Source organism: Myiozetetes cayanensis, unplaced genomic scaffold, assembly GCF_022539395.1.
Source record: "Myiozetetes cayanensis isolate MyiCay16 unplaced genomic scaffold, myiCay2020 scf354, whole genome shotgun sequence".
NCBI lineage: Eukaryota > Metazoa > Chordata > Aves > Passeriformes > Tyrannidae > Myiozetetes > Myiozetetes cayanensis.
In genome coordinates, this window is record NW_026087582.1 from 2044 (window position 1) to 19641 (window position 17598).

The 17598-nt window shown below is 46.5% G+C and overlaps 1 protein-coding gene across 8 annotated transcripts in view; it reads left to right on the forward strand.

Annotated features, from left to right (window-relative positions):
* The first annotated feature begins 275 nt into the window (after nucleotides 1-275).
* Nucleotides 276-17598, forward strand: part of LOC126646589 (zinc finger protein 239-like) — a 40142-nt gene continuing 22819 nt past the window's right edge. For 3 of the 8 annotated variants that reach the window (XR_007630321.1, XR_007630323.1, XR_007630319.1), the window contains exons 1-2: nucleotides 290-925; nucleotides 2794-3928. Coding sequence is in view for 2 of the 8 variants with exons in the window: in XM_050328030.1 (XP_050183987.1) it covers nucleotides 910-925; nucleotides 2794-3707 (930 nt within the window). In the remaining 6 variants the exon portion in view is untranslated. Of the gene's footprint in view, nucleotides 926-2793; nucleotides 4434-17598 lie in introns of those variants that run through there. The other 5 variants (XR_007630324.1, XR_007630322.1, XM_050328031.1 and 2 more) reach the window with 5 other exon arrangements.

Genomic DNA, 17598 nt, shown 5'->3' on the forward strand with positions numbered 1-17598 from the left:
GACATTGGAGGCACCAGGGGAGGTCTCGGGGTGCCAAGGAGGAAATTGAGGACACCAGGAGGGTCTTGGGGACACCACGGGGGTCTCAGGACTCACCTGCTCATGGTGCTGTCCCCCCGAGGCCCCAATAAGGCCCCCCAAATGTCCCCTAACCCCCATTTTTCCTTTAATCCCCTCCCTCCAAACAACCATTTTCCCCCCCAAGTGCTCCCAAGACCCCTTTTAACTCCCCCAAATGCACCCAGAGGCCCCCAAAATGCCCCAAATCCCAATCAAACCCCCCAAAGAGGGATCACCTGGCACCTTGGGACAGGAACACAGTGGGCTGTACTGTGAGCACTGGGCTGTACTGGGAGGGCACTGAGGGGTCACTGGGCTGTACTGGGAGAGCCCTCATCCCCAAAGCCCCTCCCCTGGGCATCCGTGCCACGGTCTGGGAACCATGGTGGGGTTGGATCAAGGGGTGCACTTGATGATCTGGGAGGTCTTTTCCAAGCCGGCTGATTCTGGGATTCTCTGGGTGCCATTGCCAGGGCAGCACATGCTGGAGGCTCTGTCCACAGGGGATAGATGTGTCTGTGCAGACAGAGAGACAAGGTCAATCTGCAAAGATGTGGGCTTAGAAAAGCAGGAGAAGTTGTGGGGTGGTTGTGGCAGGAGAAAGAAGCCCCCAGGCCAGTGCAAGCAGGCCCCCCTGGGCTTGCACCTCATCTACCCTCCCTGCAGGTTCCTGTCCTGGAGAGCAGGCCCTGAGGTGGCCCTGAGCAATGGCCCAGAGGTGAGCCCAGAGGTGTCCCTGAGGTGGCCCTGAGAAGAAGTGGAAGGCAGAGGTGGTGCTGAGGCAGGAGAGCCCCGTGCTGGGGAAGAGGCTGAGCTGGGAGTGCCCAGCAGCGAGAAGGTGCTGTGTCCATGCCCTGTGTGCCAGGTGAGCTGGGGCTTTGCTGCAGAGCTGCGGGCGCTGATTGGAGCGGCTGCAGCTGCTGAGCTGGTGGCCCCCAGGAACACAAAGTGTGCCCGGCCACGGAGCCTGCAGGGAGGGGCAGGGACAGCCCCAGGGGAGCTCTGGGGGGCCGGGAACCTCTTGGCTGGGCAGGAAAGAGCCGCTGGCCACGAGGACGGGGTGTTGGTCCCAGCCACTGATGGGGCCGAGCAGAGCAGGAGGCCTCCTGCAGACACCTGGAGCAGCCTCCCACTTGCCAGCCCTGCCCTCGTGGGGTGACACTGTCCCCTCCCTGCAGGACACTTCCCTGAAATCCTTGGGGGGGCCTTTTGTGTCTATTGCTGGTTGCTGCTTCATCCTGGGGACCTGAGCGCCCCTCTGCAATCCCATCCCTGGGGCACAATCTGCTGTCCAGATGAATCTGAGAAATCCGGTAAAGAAAGTGCCCAGAAGCTTTTGGTCTTTTGAGCAGCAAAGGTGTTTATTTGTCGAGGTCGGGAGCAGGCGGGGTTCACACCACAAAGCTCGAAGGTATTGGTACAAAACTGGGTAGTTTATACAGTCTGACTTCTATGATTACAACATCTTACAAACATATTCATTTGATTGCAACATCTAATCCTTCATGTTGATAATAACTGGAGTACAGGCAGAGCTCAGGCAGAGCTTGGAGTGGAGCTTTTCTTGGCCCTCAGTTCTGGGGGTTCATCCCCCTTTCTTCATCATCGGGGCTGGGGTCTCTGCAGTCTTCCTCGGTGTGACCCCTCTAACTTTCCATTGTCTTTGCCCCAGTCACTGAAGCTTGGAGAGAGCCTTGGCTTTAGGCCTATTTCTCCTATTCAAATGTCTCCCTTGGCTGACTTTGCCATAATTTCTGTTTCCAACCTTCTTTAGATTAGGTCCAAGGAACGGAACAGAACAAATTTTTCTTTAGCAATTTAGGCAGAACAGGTGTGAGGAGGCTTCTCTCAGCTGAGCAAGATATTTCAGGTAATTCTTTAGGCCTTGCTCTCTTTTCAAGAGGGAAGGTCTGGGAAGGCGGCACCCCAAAGGTGAGAGTCAGATGAGAAGGGACCCGTGGGACCACCAGCACTTCCAACATCGCTAAGTGGGACCCCCAACATCCCAGACAGTGGAGAAACTCTGAACCCCAGACGGGAGAGACCAGAGAGGGGGAACTCCTGGAAGAGAAATTTTTTGGCTCATCTTCATAATTTGGAGTATATTTCAGCTGAATCTCAACTTTTTGCAATTTTGGGGGCGCGTGTCTTCTTGCTATTTCTGAGGTGTTTTGCCTGAATCTTGGTGGTTTGGGTTTTTTCTGGGCTGAATCTTGGTGTTTTAGAGGTCCCCCAGAACCCTGAAGTTGAGAGATGGGGGAGCCTTGGGTTCCTGGGAGCTCCAGCAGCCTGGAGAGGGCAGGAACCCTGTAGAGGGGAGACCCCAAATACACACAGGACTCCCAGCAGCCCGGACAGGGGGGACTTCCAGAATCCCAAAGTGGAGAGACCAGAGAGAAGAAGCTCCTGGCTGGGGTTATTTGGGCTGAGTCTTGGTGTTTTGGAGGTTTTTATGGTCCCAGGATGCCCGGTGAGTTCTAGAGATGGACTTGGGCAGGAGGAACCCCCAAGCCAATGCACTCAGCAGGATTTGTCCTTCCCAAAACTTGGGCAGATGGAGGAGGAGGCTGCGAGGAAGATGCCGCGAGCCCCCAGGCAGGTGAGGAGGAAGTCAGTGCCCCTTTGGCCCTGTCTTTTGGTGCACATGGGGACCAGATCTGGGGGGGATGTGCTTGACCTTCCCTCTGGACTGGAGGCAAATCCCCTGCCTGTCCTTCTTCCTTCCTGCCCCAGGCCCCGAGCTGAGGACGGAGAGCACGGAGGACAAATCCCCCCGGCAGAGCCTGGTGGGAGAGGCCGTTTTGAAGGGCTCCCCGGTGCAGGAAGGCAGCGGGGAGGAAAAGGCCTGGAGATGCCCCCGGAGGAGGGGCTGCAAAGCCAACCCAGGGAGCTCTGAGGAGGAAAGACCCGTCGTGTGCCGGGAAGGCGGCCGGAGCTTGAGCCGGAGCTCTGAGCTGTTGGTCCCTGAGCAGCCTCCCAGCATTCAGGTGCTTGGAATGTGGAAGAACTTCAGGAAGAGCTCCAAGCTCCTCACCCACCTGCACATCCACACTGGGGAACGGCCCTACACGTGTGGGGAATGTGGGAAGAGCTTCAGGCAGAGCTCCACCCTCCTCAGGCACCAGCTCATCCACACTGGGGAACGGCCATACGAGTGTGGGGAATGTGGGAAGAGCTTTAGGCACAGCTCCAGCATGATCAAACACCAGCGTCGAATCCACACTGGAGAAAGGCCCTACAAGTGCTTGGAATGTGGGAAGAGCTTCAGGGACAGCTCCAACCTTCTCCAACACCAGCACATCCACACTGGGGAACGGCCCCACACGTGTGGGGAATGTGGGAAGAGCTTCAGGACCAGCTCCAACCTCTGCACCCACCAGCTCATCCACACTGGTGAACGACCCTACAAGTGCTTGGAATGTGGGAAGAGGTTTCAGACCAGCTCAACTCTCCTCGTGCATGAGCGGACACACACAGATGAGAGGCCCTTCCGCTGCACCGACTGCGGGAAGGGCTTCAACCGGAACGGCAACCTCATCACCCACCGGCGCACCCACACCAGGGAGAGGCCCTACAAGTGTTGGGAGTGTGGGAAGAGCTTCACCCACAGCTCTACCTTGACCAAACACCAACGGACCCACCAGTAAGGGAAACGCCTACGAGTGCCCCGACTGCGGGAAGAGCTTTGACCGCTGCTCCCACCCTGAATGACCCCCCCTGATGGTGAGGCAACCCCTGGAGTCCAGTGACTGTCAGTCCATCCCTTTCCGCCAGAAAGGGCCAGTGCCCTTTGCCAGGGGCAGGTTCTGCCAATAGAACCCTTCTTGGGGGTGTGTGGAGATTCCTGCCTTGGCTGGGACCCCCCAAGGTCACTGCTGGAGATTGAGAGCAGAGATCTCCCCACAAGTGTTGGTCTAGGGGAGTTCCATCCATCTCTAATTCATAATTCTTGCTTTGGTGCCAGCTTGAGTAGAATTGCTTCAACAATTGCTTTAGTGTATAGCATTGTCCTATCTTATGCTGTACTAGTGGTAGTTTTAGTGTTTCTATTGTGCAGTAAATAATTCTGAATGAAGATCTTTTGTCTGATCATTTGTAACCCTAAAGAATTCATTTCTATCAATAGATGTGATTTGCCATGATTAAAACCTGGGGGACAAAAGTGGTTCAGTCCCACCTCTGTAGTTCCTCTAATCTGAACCTGTTGGCTTAACCTAAGGCTGAGATTGGATCCAGCAGCCCCAGCACCCCACAGTCAGTTGGGAGCTCAGAGGGGCACCCCCCTTTCCTACCTCTTTGTGCCCAAAGACCCCCATGGGACCATTGGACCCACTGGACCGTCCAGACCATTTCCCCTTTTCCACCCTTCTCCCGTTCCTCTCATCTTTCCTTGGTCCCCTGCTACAATCTGCTTAAATATTGCAGAAAGAACTAGAGATTCAAATATTCCCTTGAGCAAAATAAAAACTCACACAAGTTATCTGTTGATACTAAAACCTGATTTTATTAATTGCTAAGAGGTGCAAAGAGAATGAGGAAAAAATAAGAAAAGGTTGGAAACTTCTAAGATTATTTCTAGAAGCAGAGAAAAAATACCACTGAAAAGTACCTTTCCCAGCTGAGCCGGTGAGTGTGGCAGAAGAGAAGCAGTTTCTGCCTTTTTTTTCTCTGTCCCTGCAGCTTTTGGATGTTATCTCTGTAGCTGCAGGGGGTCTGACAGCTTTAATTCTCTGCAATGCACCATGTGTGGTTTCACCGCTCACACCCCTGTCCCAGACCCTGTAGGGTCTCAGCTCAGCCGAAGCTTTGGGCCCTCAGAAATATGGTCAGGGTAGAAGGATAAGGTAGAACTCCCACATGTGGCACAGTGGTCTCAGCTCTCTCCAGGCCGGCACAGTTCCAGTCTCCGGTGACAGGCAGGCAGCACGCAGTGGCGGAGAAAAGGTGAGGGGAGGTGGGCAGAGATTCTCGGCTACAATCACCAGTTCTTCTGCCTTTCTTCTCCCTGATTTTCCAAAATTTGTCCTCAACTTTTATAGTGTTCAAAAGGGGTTGCACGTGGTTTCTTGGCACGTAGCCAGTTCAGATGTTGGAGGAGATATGGTAACCATAAACAATGGCAGGATCTTTTGGCAGGAAAGGTGCCATGGGAAGTCCTGGTGAGAACTTCCTTCAGAGAGCTGACAGAGAATGTTTGATAGGAAGTTTTTGACAGGCAGAAACAATTTTTGGCATTTCTATATTATCTGTTTGTTACAGATGGTTGCCATGGTAAGCGACGTAACAGGAAATGCATAATGGTTGCCTTATTAACCGGCTCTAGCAATGCAAATGCACAATCTTTGCCATGGTAACCGAGTTAACAATGAGAATGCACAATGGTTGCCATGGTAACCAGCAAAACAGTGAGACTGCATAACGGTTGCCATGGTAACCGAGGTCACAATGAGAATTCACAATGGTCGCCATGGAAACTGTTGTAGTAATGGGAATTCACAATGGTTACGACAGTAAGTGATGTCAGAATGAGAATGTACAATTTTTACCATGGTAACCATCACAATGAGAATGCACAATGGTTTGCATGGGAAAGTGGTGACATCACAGAGACAGCAGGAACATCATTGGGGACCAGTGACATCACAGTGAAAACAGAGGGAAAGTAGTGATGTCACAGGGTCATCAGTGCCATCAAAGGGGTTTGGTGGCATCATAGGGACGTTGGTCACATCACAGGGACAAGGTGGCACTGCTGGGGACAGTGGTGATATCACCAGGACAGCAGTGACATCACTGGAGACCAGTGACATCACAAAGGACTGCTTACAGCAATAGGAAAGCCATGATGTCACAAGGACATCGGTGACTACACAGAGACACCAGTGATATCCTTGTGGACATTGTTGACATCACAGGGGACAGTGGTGACATCAAGGAGGAACCTGTGAAATCATAGGCGATTGTTGCCATCAAAGGGAAAGCCGTGATATCAGAGGGACATCAGGGACATCACAGGGACATCGGTGACATCATAGGAACATTGGTGACATCACGGGGACATGGTGCTATTGTTGGGGACAGGGGTGACATTACAGAGACAGCAATGGCGTCCTTGGGGCCAGAAATATCACTGGGGACTGGTGACAACAGAGGGAAAGCCGTGATGTCACAGGGACATCAATGACATCACAGGGGACCTGGATAACAACACAGAGACACCAGTGATATCATGGGGGACATTGGTGACATCACAGGGGACAGTGGTGACATTACAGGGACAGCAGTGACATCATTGTGGACCAGTGACATCACAGAAGACTGGTGAAAACAAAGGGGGAGCCGTGATCTCCCAAGGACATCAGTGACATCAGTGGGGACATCTGTGACTTGACAAGGAGAGGAGTGACATTGCAGAGACAGCAGTGATGAAAGAGGAAGGGTTAATCGAAAACACTTTTACTGTAAACCCATAAGAGCCCCCCTTACCCCCTGTATAAGCTGTACTGTTGGAGGAAGGCTATGTGCTGTACTAAGAGCACTAGACCTTAAAGGAACCACAACAAACACTAGACAAAGAACTCAACACACATAAATCTCATCCAGAGGAGCCAAGGTAGACATTTGAATAGGTAAAGTAGGCCTACAGCCAAGGGTTTCTTGAAGCTTGAACGATTAGAACACGAGAACAATGGAAAGAACAGAAGGTCACACATGTCACCCGAGGAAGATGAGTAAAATGCAGACCCCAGGATGAAGGCAGGCAGGAACTCCCACCATAATATTCCTCAAAATAGAGACCACGCCTCAATCTCCACCCCGACTCCACCTGCTATGAATATTGTAATCTAATGATGCAATAATATGAATATACATGTGACTATGTTGTAATCATGATTAGAAACTGTATAAATTGCTTGTTTTTACTGAACCACTTCGGAGCTTTTTTGTCCAGCCTGAGCTGGAAGCTACCCCGGCGTCGTTAATCATTCAATAAATACCTGCTGTTTATAGGCTCAAAATTCTGCCTTTAAGCAGTTTTTTTTTAAAGCTACCTTTTTTTGGGCATCAATTTGGCACCCCAGATGGGACAATTATCCCTCGGCTGTGGAATCCATCGAAGGTCAGGACCCCTTCCCAGGCGTGCTAAAGGTAAGCTTTTACCTATAAAGGGGGGCTCCTGTCTTCGTTGCCTTCTCGCAGGAGTGGATAAAGTTCCCATAATCAAAAGGTATTTATTCTGGTTTTAACTTGCATGCACTGGTGTCTGTAATAAGGTGTTCTATCACATGGGTAGGACGCTGCTGTTATCATGTAGAACACACCATAAGAAGGACGCTTCTTTGGTCTGTAGTCATATTTAGCTAAACACTTGGCTGAATATCTGTTTGGGAGAATGGAGGAATCGGTCTCCTTCTGGTTTCTGGTTTTAGTAAGGCCTTCTGGTTTTTGGTTTTAATAAGGCCTTCTGGTTTCTGGTTTAAAGTAAGGCCTTCTGGTTTTTGGTTTAAGTAAGGCCTTCTGGTTTCTGGTTTAAGCAAGGCCTTTTGGTTTCTGGTTTAAATAAGGCCTTCTGGTTTCTGGTTTAGATAAGAATTCTGGGCCTGGAACGTGTCATATTGTCTTGTCTTATAGGTAGTGCTGAGTTTATTTAGTATTACCTTTGTGTGTGTTAGTTGACAATTGACAAACCACCCTATGAACTGGGGTTTGGGGCACTGTTATTGTGTTAATAGTTTTGTGTGTGTTTATTGTCATTTTGTGTTGTCTTGTTATTTTTGGAAAAATTATTTTATACCTGGTATACCTTACTTACCTTGAAGCATCCAGGTATACATGGTTAAAGGTCTTATCGTGCCAAGAATTGCTATACGGGTTAACTATAAGCACACAACATTGAATAAGACCTAGAACTGTTTATTTTGTAATTGTTGGTGCAAGCCTTGTGTAACAGATGTAAAGTTTGCCTCCCCGACAAACAAGGTTGGGTCAGAATCAGTGTGTATGTTGTATGCCCTGAATTAACAGGTACAGATACTGGCACAGGAGGGCCTGTTGTTGCTTACAGGGTACTGAGTGAGGGGGGGCCGGTAGGCCTGCCCTGAGGGGACCCACTGGTAAAAATTAAGCTAGGGGAAGAAAAAGAAGAATTAGATTTTTTAATGGGAGCTACAGGCCAATCAGAAAAAGCTTTCTTTTTGAAACCCCTAAAATATAAAATTGGAAAACAAATGGGAGTCCATCAGTTTTTGTATTTTCCAAATTTACCCAAACCCCTATTGGGCAGAGACCTACTAGAAATTCTGGGAGCTGTAATAGAATTTAAACAAAGTAAAATTAGACTTAAGGTAAAGAAAGAACAAATAATAGCAGCTCTGACTTTAGCAATGAACTATGTGCAGCCAAGCCAGGATCATTTAAATGTCAATCAGATTTTAGATTACGTATACACAGGAGTTTGGACTACTAAAACACTAGTAAAGCCAAAATGGGCAACTCCTATTCAAACAGAACTATGACCAGGAGCAAAACTGGTACACAGAAAACAATACCCATTAAGGCTAGAAGACAGGAACGGAATTGAACCCATAATAGAGAATTTTTTAGAATTAGGATTATTAATATAATGTGAATCAGATGGTCTTACCTCAAGGTTTTTAAAAACAGTCCCACAATATTTGGAAATCAATTATCTAAGGAATTGGATCAATGGTAATGGCCACAGGGAGAGGGCGTTCTTCTACAATACGTAGATGATTTACTCATAGCAACTGAAACTGAAGAAAATTGTATAGAATGGACAATTGCATTGTTGAATTTCCTGGAATTAAACGGATAGCCTACTTCTCTAAACAACTAGATGAAGTAAGCAAGGAATGGCCTACCTGTTTGAGGTCAGTTGCTGCTGTGATAATGAACATAGAAGAAGCCAGAAAACTTACTATGGGCCAGAAAATGACTTTTCTAGTATCTCATACTGTATCATCAGTACTGGAACAGAAGGGTGGCCATTGGCTGTCACCTTCCAGGTTCCTGAAGTATCAGGCAATCCTAGCTGAATCAGATGATATAACCATTCAAGTGACTAACGTTGTCAACCCAGCTTAATTCCTAGAAAGAAGAATGTCAGCAGAGACCGTCGAGCATGACTGCCTGGAAACCATCGAAGCTGTGTATTCCAGCCGTCCGGACCACAGAGGAGCCATTTGAAGATTCAGAAAACTGGTTCACAGATGGCAGCAGCTTCATGAAACATGGGGTAAGAATGGCAGGTTATGCAATAACCACAACAGAGCAGGTAATCAAATCAAACCCTCTGCCTGCAGGAACCTCAGCGCAAAAAGCAGAACTGATAGCTCTGACCCGAGCTCTTGAACTAGCAGAAGGACAACGAATTAACATTTGGACAGATTCTAAATATGCTTTTTCCATTGTACATGCTCATGGTGCAATCTGGAAGGAGAGAGGACTGCTGACGACCCAAGGGAAAACTGTAAAGCATGCTGAGGAAATCCTACGATTGTTAGAGGCCGTCCAACTCCCAAAACAAGTGGCCATAATGCATTGCAAGGGACACCTAAGAGGTAACAGTATTCCAGAAATAGGTAACCGAAAAGCTGATGCAGAAGCTAAACTAGCTGCTGCAAGAACTGATGAAATAATCATATCAGCCCTAGTCCCAGAGGAATTAGATACTAATTTTAAGCCAGAGTACCAGGACTCAGATCACAAGTGGATACAAAGGAACAAAGGTAAGATGCTGGATAACGGATGGGGCCAGTTAGAGACAGGACAACTAGTGCTTCCAGGAAAATTAATCTGGCAATTCGTAAAAACAGAACACGAAAAGGCTCATTGGGCCTTGGAACCCCTCTATCAGTATTTAAAAGCTAGGATAGCAGGACCAAAACTTTTCAAAGCAATAAAGCAAGTCACATCTAGATGTGAACGTTGCTTGAAAAATAACCCTAACACAGGGACTAAAATACAGAAAGGGGCAATTAACAGGGGAAAATTCCCCGGAGAAGTATGGCAAATCGATTTCTCTGAACTCCCAAGAAAAGGGGGTATAGATACCTCCTTGTTTTGACAGAAACATTTTCTGGATGGCCTGAAGCTTTCCCGTGCAGAACAAGTAAAGAGAGGGAAGTAACCAAAGTCCTGCTAAATTAAATCATTCCAAGGTTCGGTGTACCTAAAAGCATCTCCTCAGATAGAGGCTCACACTTTTGTGCCAAAATTGTAAGAGCAATAAGTAAAGCATTACAAATCAATTGGCAATTACATACACCTTACAGGCCCCAGGCTAGTGGCCAAGTAGAGAAAATGAATCATCTTATCAAACAACAAATTGCCAAAATCTGCCAAGAAACCAATTTGCAATGGTATCAGGCTTTACCTATTGCTCTAATCAGGCTAAGAGTGAAGCCTCGTTCAAAAGAAAAATTGAGTCCATTTGAAATTCTGTATGGTAGACCTTATGCAATGCAAGTAGTTAACAGCGAAGCTGTGGATCAAATAGGCAATCAATACATACATGACTATGTAATAGCAGTAGGAAAACACTTTGATAAAAATGCTACAGTGGTGATAGATAACCAACCCAAACAACCTGACTGTAAATTGCATCCTTTCCATCCTGGTGACTGGGTATATGTTCAGAATCTTTTAGGAAACCCTCTGCAAGAAAAGTGGGAAGGACCATTCCAGGTACTACTGACCACCTTCACGGCAATAAGGATTAAAGAGCGACCTGCTTGGATCCACTACTCTCAGGTCAAGAAAGCTCCAGAAAACCCCCAAGAGAATTCCTGAAGGAACCCCCTACCATGGACTGGCAAATCCCAGCATTACTCTGTGGACTCTTGATAAGTATAATCTCCACACAAAACACCACCATGGAATGGTCATGGTCAAATGCACGAGTTATCACATCAATATTTTCGGGTGAGGTAGCGCCTCGACCAGGCATGGCCATTTACGTCCTACACAATAACATACCATACACACACCAGGACTGGATTAAACCCCCAAAGTCATTGTACACTATAATAGGACAACAGAACGAAGTAATACAAATAGGGTGCAAAGGTGTTAATACTTTAACACAAAAAACCAAACTGATTGAGATGGTAGTAAAATCCCTCACCAACCAAGCACTCACATATACTCATGCAGATAAGAATATTTGGGTTAAAATGAAAGGTCCAATTTCATGCCGGAAAGACAACATAAAAGACAATGAACAACACAGAGCCAAGTGTGAGACAAAATTAATACTTGATCAATCAGTGTCAGTTCAGTGCTCTTGGGAAAGTAGAGACAGGAGTATCTCTGAGACATTTACTATCTGGCTTGAAACAAAGTCCACCACCAAGCCACCTGAAAAAGGAAAGGATAAAGCCACAGTCCCTACTCCAATTTGTGAAAGAACACATAACCTTACCTTTATAGGACCTCATGTAGTGAGACAGTCTAACGAGCTAAAATTACTACTAGATCCCACATATTCACTGAAAAGAATCCAAGTAAATACCCAGATAAACGTCACACACATACAGAAAGACTGCCAACCTTTTATTCAACAGAGCCTTAAAGGCTGGAAGGCATGGCTGACTGCCAGAACACACCCACGACGTGTGCGGAGGGACACAACTGGATGGCTTGGCACAGGTTTAGGAGTTCTAAACACAATAGACCAAGAAGTACTAGTTAATAAACTGAGTGCTGTCACTTCCAACCTAGGGAAACTTAAAGTGCCTCTAAGCTCATCCATGCTTACTCTAGCTGAAACACAGTTACTAGCAATTCATTTATTAACACTTGTAGCCAACCATACGTCCCAAGACTTTCTCAGAATCACAGATCAAATTGGAAGAGCTAACAAGAAAATCGCTCTCGCCTTCCAGTGCATACAAACACAACAATGGGTACAAACGGTGGCTGCAGGAATACTAAGAGAAGGAACATCAGGAATATTACCCCAAGAAATAAAAGAAATAATAGCCAGAAATAGTTCCACCACCCAATTTGAGAAGAAGTATCAGGCATGGTGGCAACTAGTGAATTTTACTTATAATCCACAAAATGAACAAATAGAAGCTTACGTACTTACCATTAGTGCTGCCAGAGAGACAACTATCTTCCCTGTACTGACCCTAGGGGCCATACATCAGAATGTCATAGTTCGACCTATAAGTCATAACATGTGGGCACACTATGATTCCTCCAAGAACAAATGGTAGTCAATCAGTACAGAGGCCTGTATCCCTAAGGAACAACTGGGATACATCTGTGAAAATGCAGTTGTAGAAAATGAAGATTTGTGTTTAGATGCTGAAAATAGCATGTGTACTTTTGAAATGTTTCCCCATTATGAAAACCAAACGCAAGTGTACTATATAGGAAATGGATGTGCATTTTGTGATTATGTTCTTATTGATCATTGTTATGTAGAAACAAATGGTACTAACTTTTGTGTATGTAATTTTACTAAGATAGTAAGTTGTGATTTTAATTATACTGTTCCTACTACTACTAGACAATTAACTGAGGCTAAGTATAATTTATATCATGATGTACCGAAATTGCAGATAGGAATGGAAACTGATCTTTTTAAAGCAATGCTTAAGTATCCTGACATAGAGAAACTAGTCCAAGAAGTCAATAAAAAATCACAACGAATGATTTGGCAGGTTGAACATGACTCCAACACTATAACAAACATCCTGACTAAAGTAGAACAAACAGGACAGCATCATTGGTGGGATATCTTTACAGGACAATCCCCTTCGGCATCCACAGTGTTCGACTACCTAATACATCCAATATTAATTATAGTTATAACCATGCTTTTACTATCCCTTTTAAATATATGGCTGTGGTATAGGTTACACTCTATAGTCAAAAGAACCCAAATATTATGGGCAATGATACACACTCACACTTCCCTGGAACTTGACGAAAGAGTTCGTAAGTTCTAAGAAAAGGGGGGAATGAAGCAGGAAGGGTTAATCGAAAACACTTTTACTGTAAACCCACAAGAGCCCCCCTTACCCCCTGTATTTTGTTCACTGTAAGCTGTACTCTTGGAGGAAGGCAATGTACTGTACTAAGAGCATTAGACCTTAAAGGAACCACAACAAACACTAAACAAAGAACTCAACACACATAAATCTCATCCAGAGGAGCCAAGGTAGACATTTGAATAGGTAAAGTAGACCTACAGCCAAGGGTTTCTTCAAACCTGGATGATCAGAACACAGAACAATGGATAGAACAAAAGGTCACGGATGTCACCCGAGGAAGATGAGTAAAATGCAGACCCCAGGATGAAGGCAAGACCGGAACTACCCTAATTTATTCCTCAAAATAGATACCATGCCTCAGTCTCCACCCCGACTCCACCTGCTATGAATATTGTAATCTAATAATGCAATAATGTGAATATGCATGTGATTATGTTGTAATCATGATTAGAAACTGTATAAATTGCTTGTTTTCACTGAACCACTTCGGAGCTTTTGTCCAGCCTGAGCTGGAAGCTACCCCGGTGTCGTTAATTCAATAAATACCTGCTGTTTATAGGCTCAAAATTCTGCTTTTAAGCAGTCCTTTTTTTACCTACCTTTTTTTGGGCATCAATTCACAAACCTTACCCAAATCCTATCCTAATCTAACCCTAATGCTAAACCTAATCATAAATCCTAGACCCTAACACTAACCCTACCCCTGACTCACCACCTATCTAGTGCAGCTGGTGTACCACTCTTGGCACTACACAAAGAGCAAGAGCTTTCTGTGCAGGCACCTTTGGTCTGGGAGGTGTCTTCATCCATACTAAATTTTGGCTGTCTGTCTCAGTTTAATGAGACAGAAGTGTTTGTCTAAGGAGAATGAACTATGAGAAAAACCAGAACTCCTCCATCTAAGCAATTGTAAATCCAAAATTAAGAGGCTCCGACTGAGAAAGAGTGGAGAAAGGAAAAAATACCAGCCCTTTATTAAAGGATATATGTGTATTGGCAAGAACAACGAACAAAGAAAACAACCAAACAATAATCCTATACCCAAGAGTCTCCTTCAAATGGAAAAGTAAAGAGATCATTTTTTTCTTTGGTGCAATTGGAACCACAGTCAGCAGGGGGTGCTGTTGGATCACTGGAGGAGCAGAACCTGCAGTGTCCTCTGGTGTCCAGCAGGGGCACTGTTGGATATGGCGGTTGCCATGGAGATCCCTGGGGGTGCAGGAGAAGCCCAAAATGGAGATTTCACCCACACACACCAAGAAGTGGAAAGAGGAGAGAAGGGGTTCTTCCCAAGAAAACTCACGCTGTCTGTGGCTGGCTCTGTGACTTCCCCTTTTCCTTGATGTGTTTATATATTTAAAAAAAAAAAAAAAAAAAAAAAAGACTGCCAAAAACATGGGAGCAGAAAAGGGAAAATAGGGTGACCTCCTTTCCAAACAGTTCCTCTCTGATGAAGTCTGAGCAGGTCTGGGCTTGAGGCAGAAAACAGGGTGCAGGTAAACTAGGGCCAAGTGGCCAGGCTGAGAAGAAACCTTGGAGGTTTTCTAACCCACACCTTGTCTCAGTTCAGGCAACAATGAAGTGTCCCCTTTCCCATGAGAGGGAAAAGATAAGAAAACAAAACAAAAAAAAATCCTCCTCATCCCTTCTCAAAGACTTCATGGACCATCAGTCTGGAATCTGAGTCCCCAACCAGTTCTTTTGTGTTGCTCAATCACCCAAGGCAAGGCCAACCTTCCCATTCAACATCCCTCCAACAAAGTGAGGAAGGAGGGGAAGGAAAACATTCAATGCTCAGTTCCTTTTCTCGTTAGAACAAGCAAATGTGTCCCACTGTGGGACGGCCATTTCAGCTCAGCACTCCTACAAGAGAACGACTGCCCTTCCACCCAGGAAAGAAAGCCCTGAGTCTGCGTCTCTCCAGTGCAGTTGCTGCGCCACTCTGGGCACTGCACAAAGAGCAAGAGCTTTGTGTGCGGGCACCTTTGTCTGGGAGGCATCTTCATCTGTACTGAACCCTAGACCTAAACTTAAAAAAAAAGTCCAAACTTAAACCTAACCCTAAACCCTAACCCCTACTCGTAAAACTATCCCTTACTCTAACCCAAACGTTACCTAAACCCTAACCTAACCCTAATCTTAACCTTAACCCCATCTGTAACCTTAACCCTTAATCCCAGCACCTCACATTAACTCTAACTGTGAATCACCATCTCTTGAGTGCAATTTGTGCATCACTCTCGGCACTACACAAAGAGCAAGAGCTTTCTGTGAGTGCACCTTTGGACTGGGAGGTATCTTAGACAGTACTGAACCCTAGATCTAATATTTAAAAAAAATCTAAACGTAAACCTTAACCCATAATTGTAACCGTATCCCTTACTCTAATGCAAATGTTATCTAAACAATAACCTTAACCTAATCCTTACACTAACCCGAATCTTAACCCTAAGCCTAACCCTAACCCTAATCCTAACCCTAACCCAAAACCTAAGCCTAAACCTAAGTCTAAACCTAAGCCTAAGTCTAAACCTAACCCTAACCCTAATGAAAGGGACATTGGTAACATCACTGGGGACGAATGTCATCGCAGGGGATTGGTGAGAACAAAGAGACAGCTGTGATGTCACAGGGACATCGGTAACATCCCATGGGACATCAGTGACATCACAAGTACATGGCTGACATCAAAGAGACATCAGTGACATCATTGTGGATATTGGTGACATCACAGGGGACAGTGGTGACATCACAGGGACATGAGTGACATCATTGGGTACCAGTGACATCATAGAGGACTGTTGAAAACAAAGGGACAGGCGTGGTATCACAGGGAAATCAGTGACATCACAGGGGACATCGGTGATTTCACAAGGACAGAGGTAACATCACAGTGTCAACAGTGATATCATCAGGGACATGGGTGACATCACTGGGGACCAGTGACATCACAGGTGACTGGTGACAACAAAGAGACAGACATGATATGACAAGGACATTGGTGACATCACAGGAGTCTGGTGACAGCATAAGGATATCAGTGACATCATGGGGACAAGGTGCCACCAATGGGCACAGTGGTGACACCACAGGGACAGCAATGACATTATTGGGGACCAGTGACATCACAGGGGGCTGGTTGAATCAAGGGGACAGCCGTGATGTCACAGGGACATCAGTGACATCAAAAAGGTCTGGTGACATCACAGGGACATGATTGACATCACTGAGGACCAGTGACATCACAGGTGACTGGTAAAAACAGGGGAACAGCCGTGATGTCACAAGGAAATCGTTAACATCATGGGGACACGGTGACACATCTGGGGACAGTGATGACATCACAGGGACAGTAGTGACATCATTGGGGACCAGTGACATCACAGGGGACTGCTGACAACAAAGGGACAGCCGTGATGTCACAGGGACATCTGTGACATTACAGGGGACATCGGTGACATGACAAGGCCAGGTGTGACATCACAGAGACAAAAGTGACATCACCAGAGGCACTGGTGGCATCACAGGGGATAGTGGTGCCATCACAGATATATAAGTTACATCATTTGGGACCAGTGACATCACAGGGGACTGCTGGCAATAAAGGGACAGTCGTGATGTCACAGAGAGATCGCTGACATCACAGGGGACATTGCTGGCTTCACAACGACAGTGGTGACATCACAGAGACACCAGAGACATCATCCGAGACATGGTTGACATCACAGGGGACAGTGGGGACATCACAGATACATCAGTGACATCATTGAAGACCAGTGACATCACATGGGACTGTTGACAACAAAGGGACAACCCTGATGTCACAGGGACATCAGTGTCTTCACAAGGAAAGGATTGACATTATATAGACACCAATGACATCTTTGGGGACATTGCTGATGTCACAGTGGACAGTGGTGACATCACAGGGACAGAGGTTACATCACTGGGGACATTGTTGACATCACAGGAGACAGCGATGATACCACAGAGACACCAATGACATCAACAGGGACATCTGCGACATCACAGCCGACATCAGTGACATCACAAGGCTGCGGTGACATCACAGAGACACCAGTGACATTATGGGTGACATGGTTGATCCCAGGGGAAAGTGGTGACATCACAGGGAGACTGGTGACATCACTGGGGACCAGTGACCTCACAGGGGACTGTTGACAACAAAAGGGACAGCCGTGATGTCACAGGGCTATCGGTGACAGCACAGGGGATGGTGGTGACATCACAGAGACACCAGTGACATTATTGGTGACATCACAGGGAGATGTGTGACATCATTGGGGACCAGTGACATCACAGGGGACTATTGGCAACAAAAGGACAGCCGTGATGTCACAGGGACCTCACTGACATTGGTGACATGACAGGGACATGGTGCCACGGCTCGGCACAGTGGTGACATCACAGAGACAGCAGGACATCATTGGGGACATTGTTGACATCACAAGGGACAATGATGACACCACAGACACACCAGTGACATCAACGG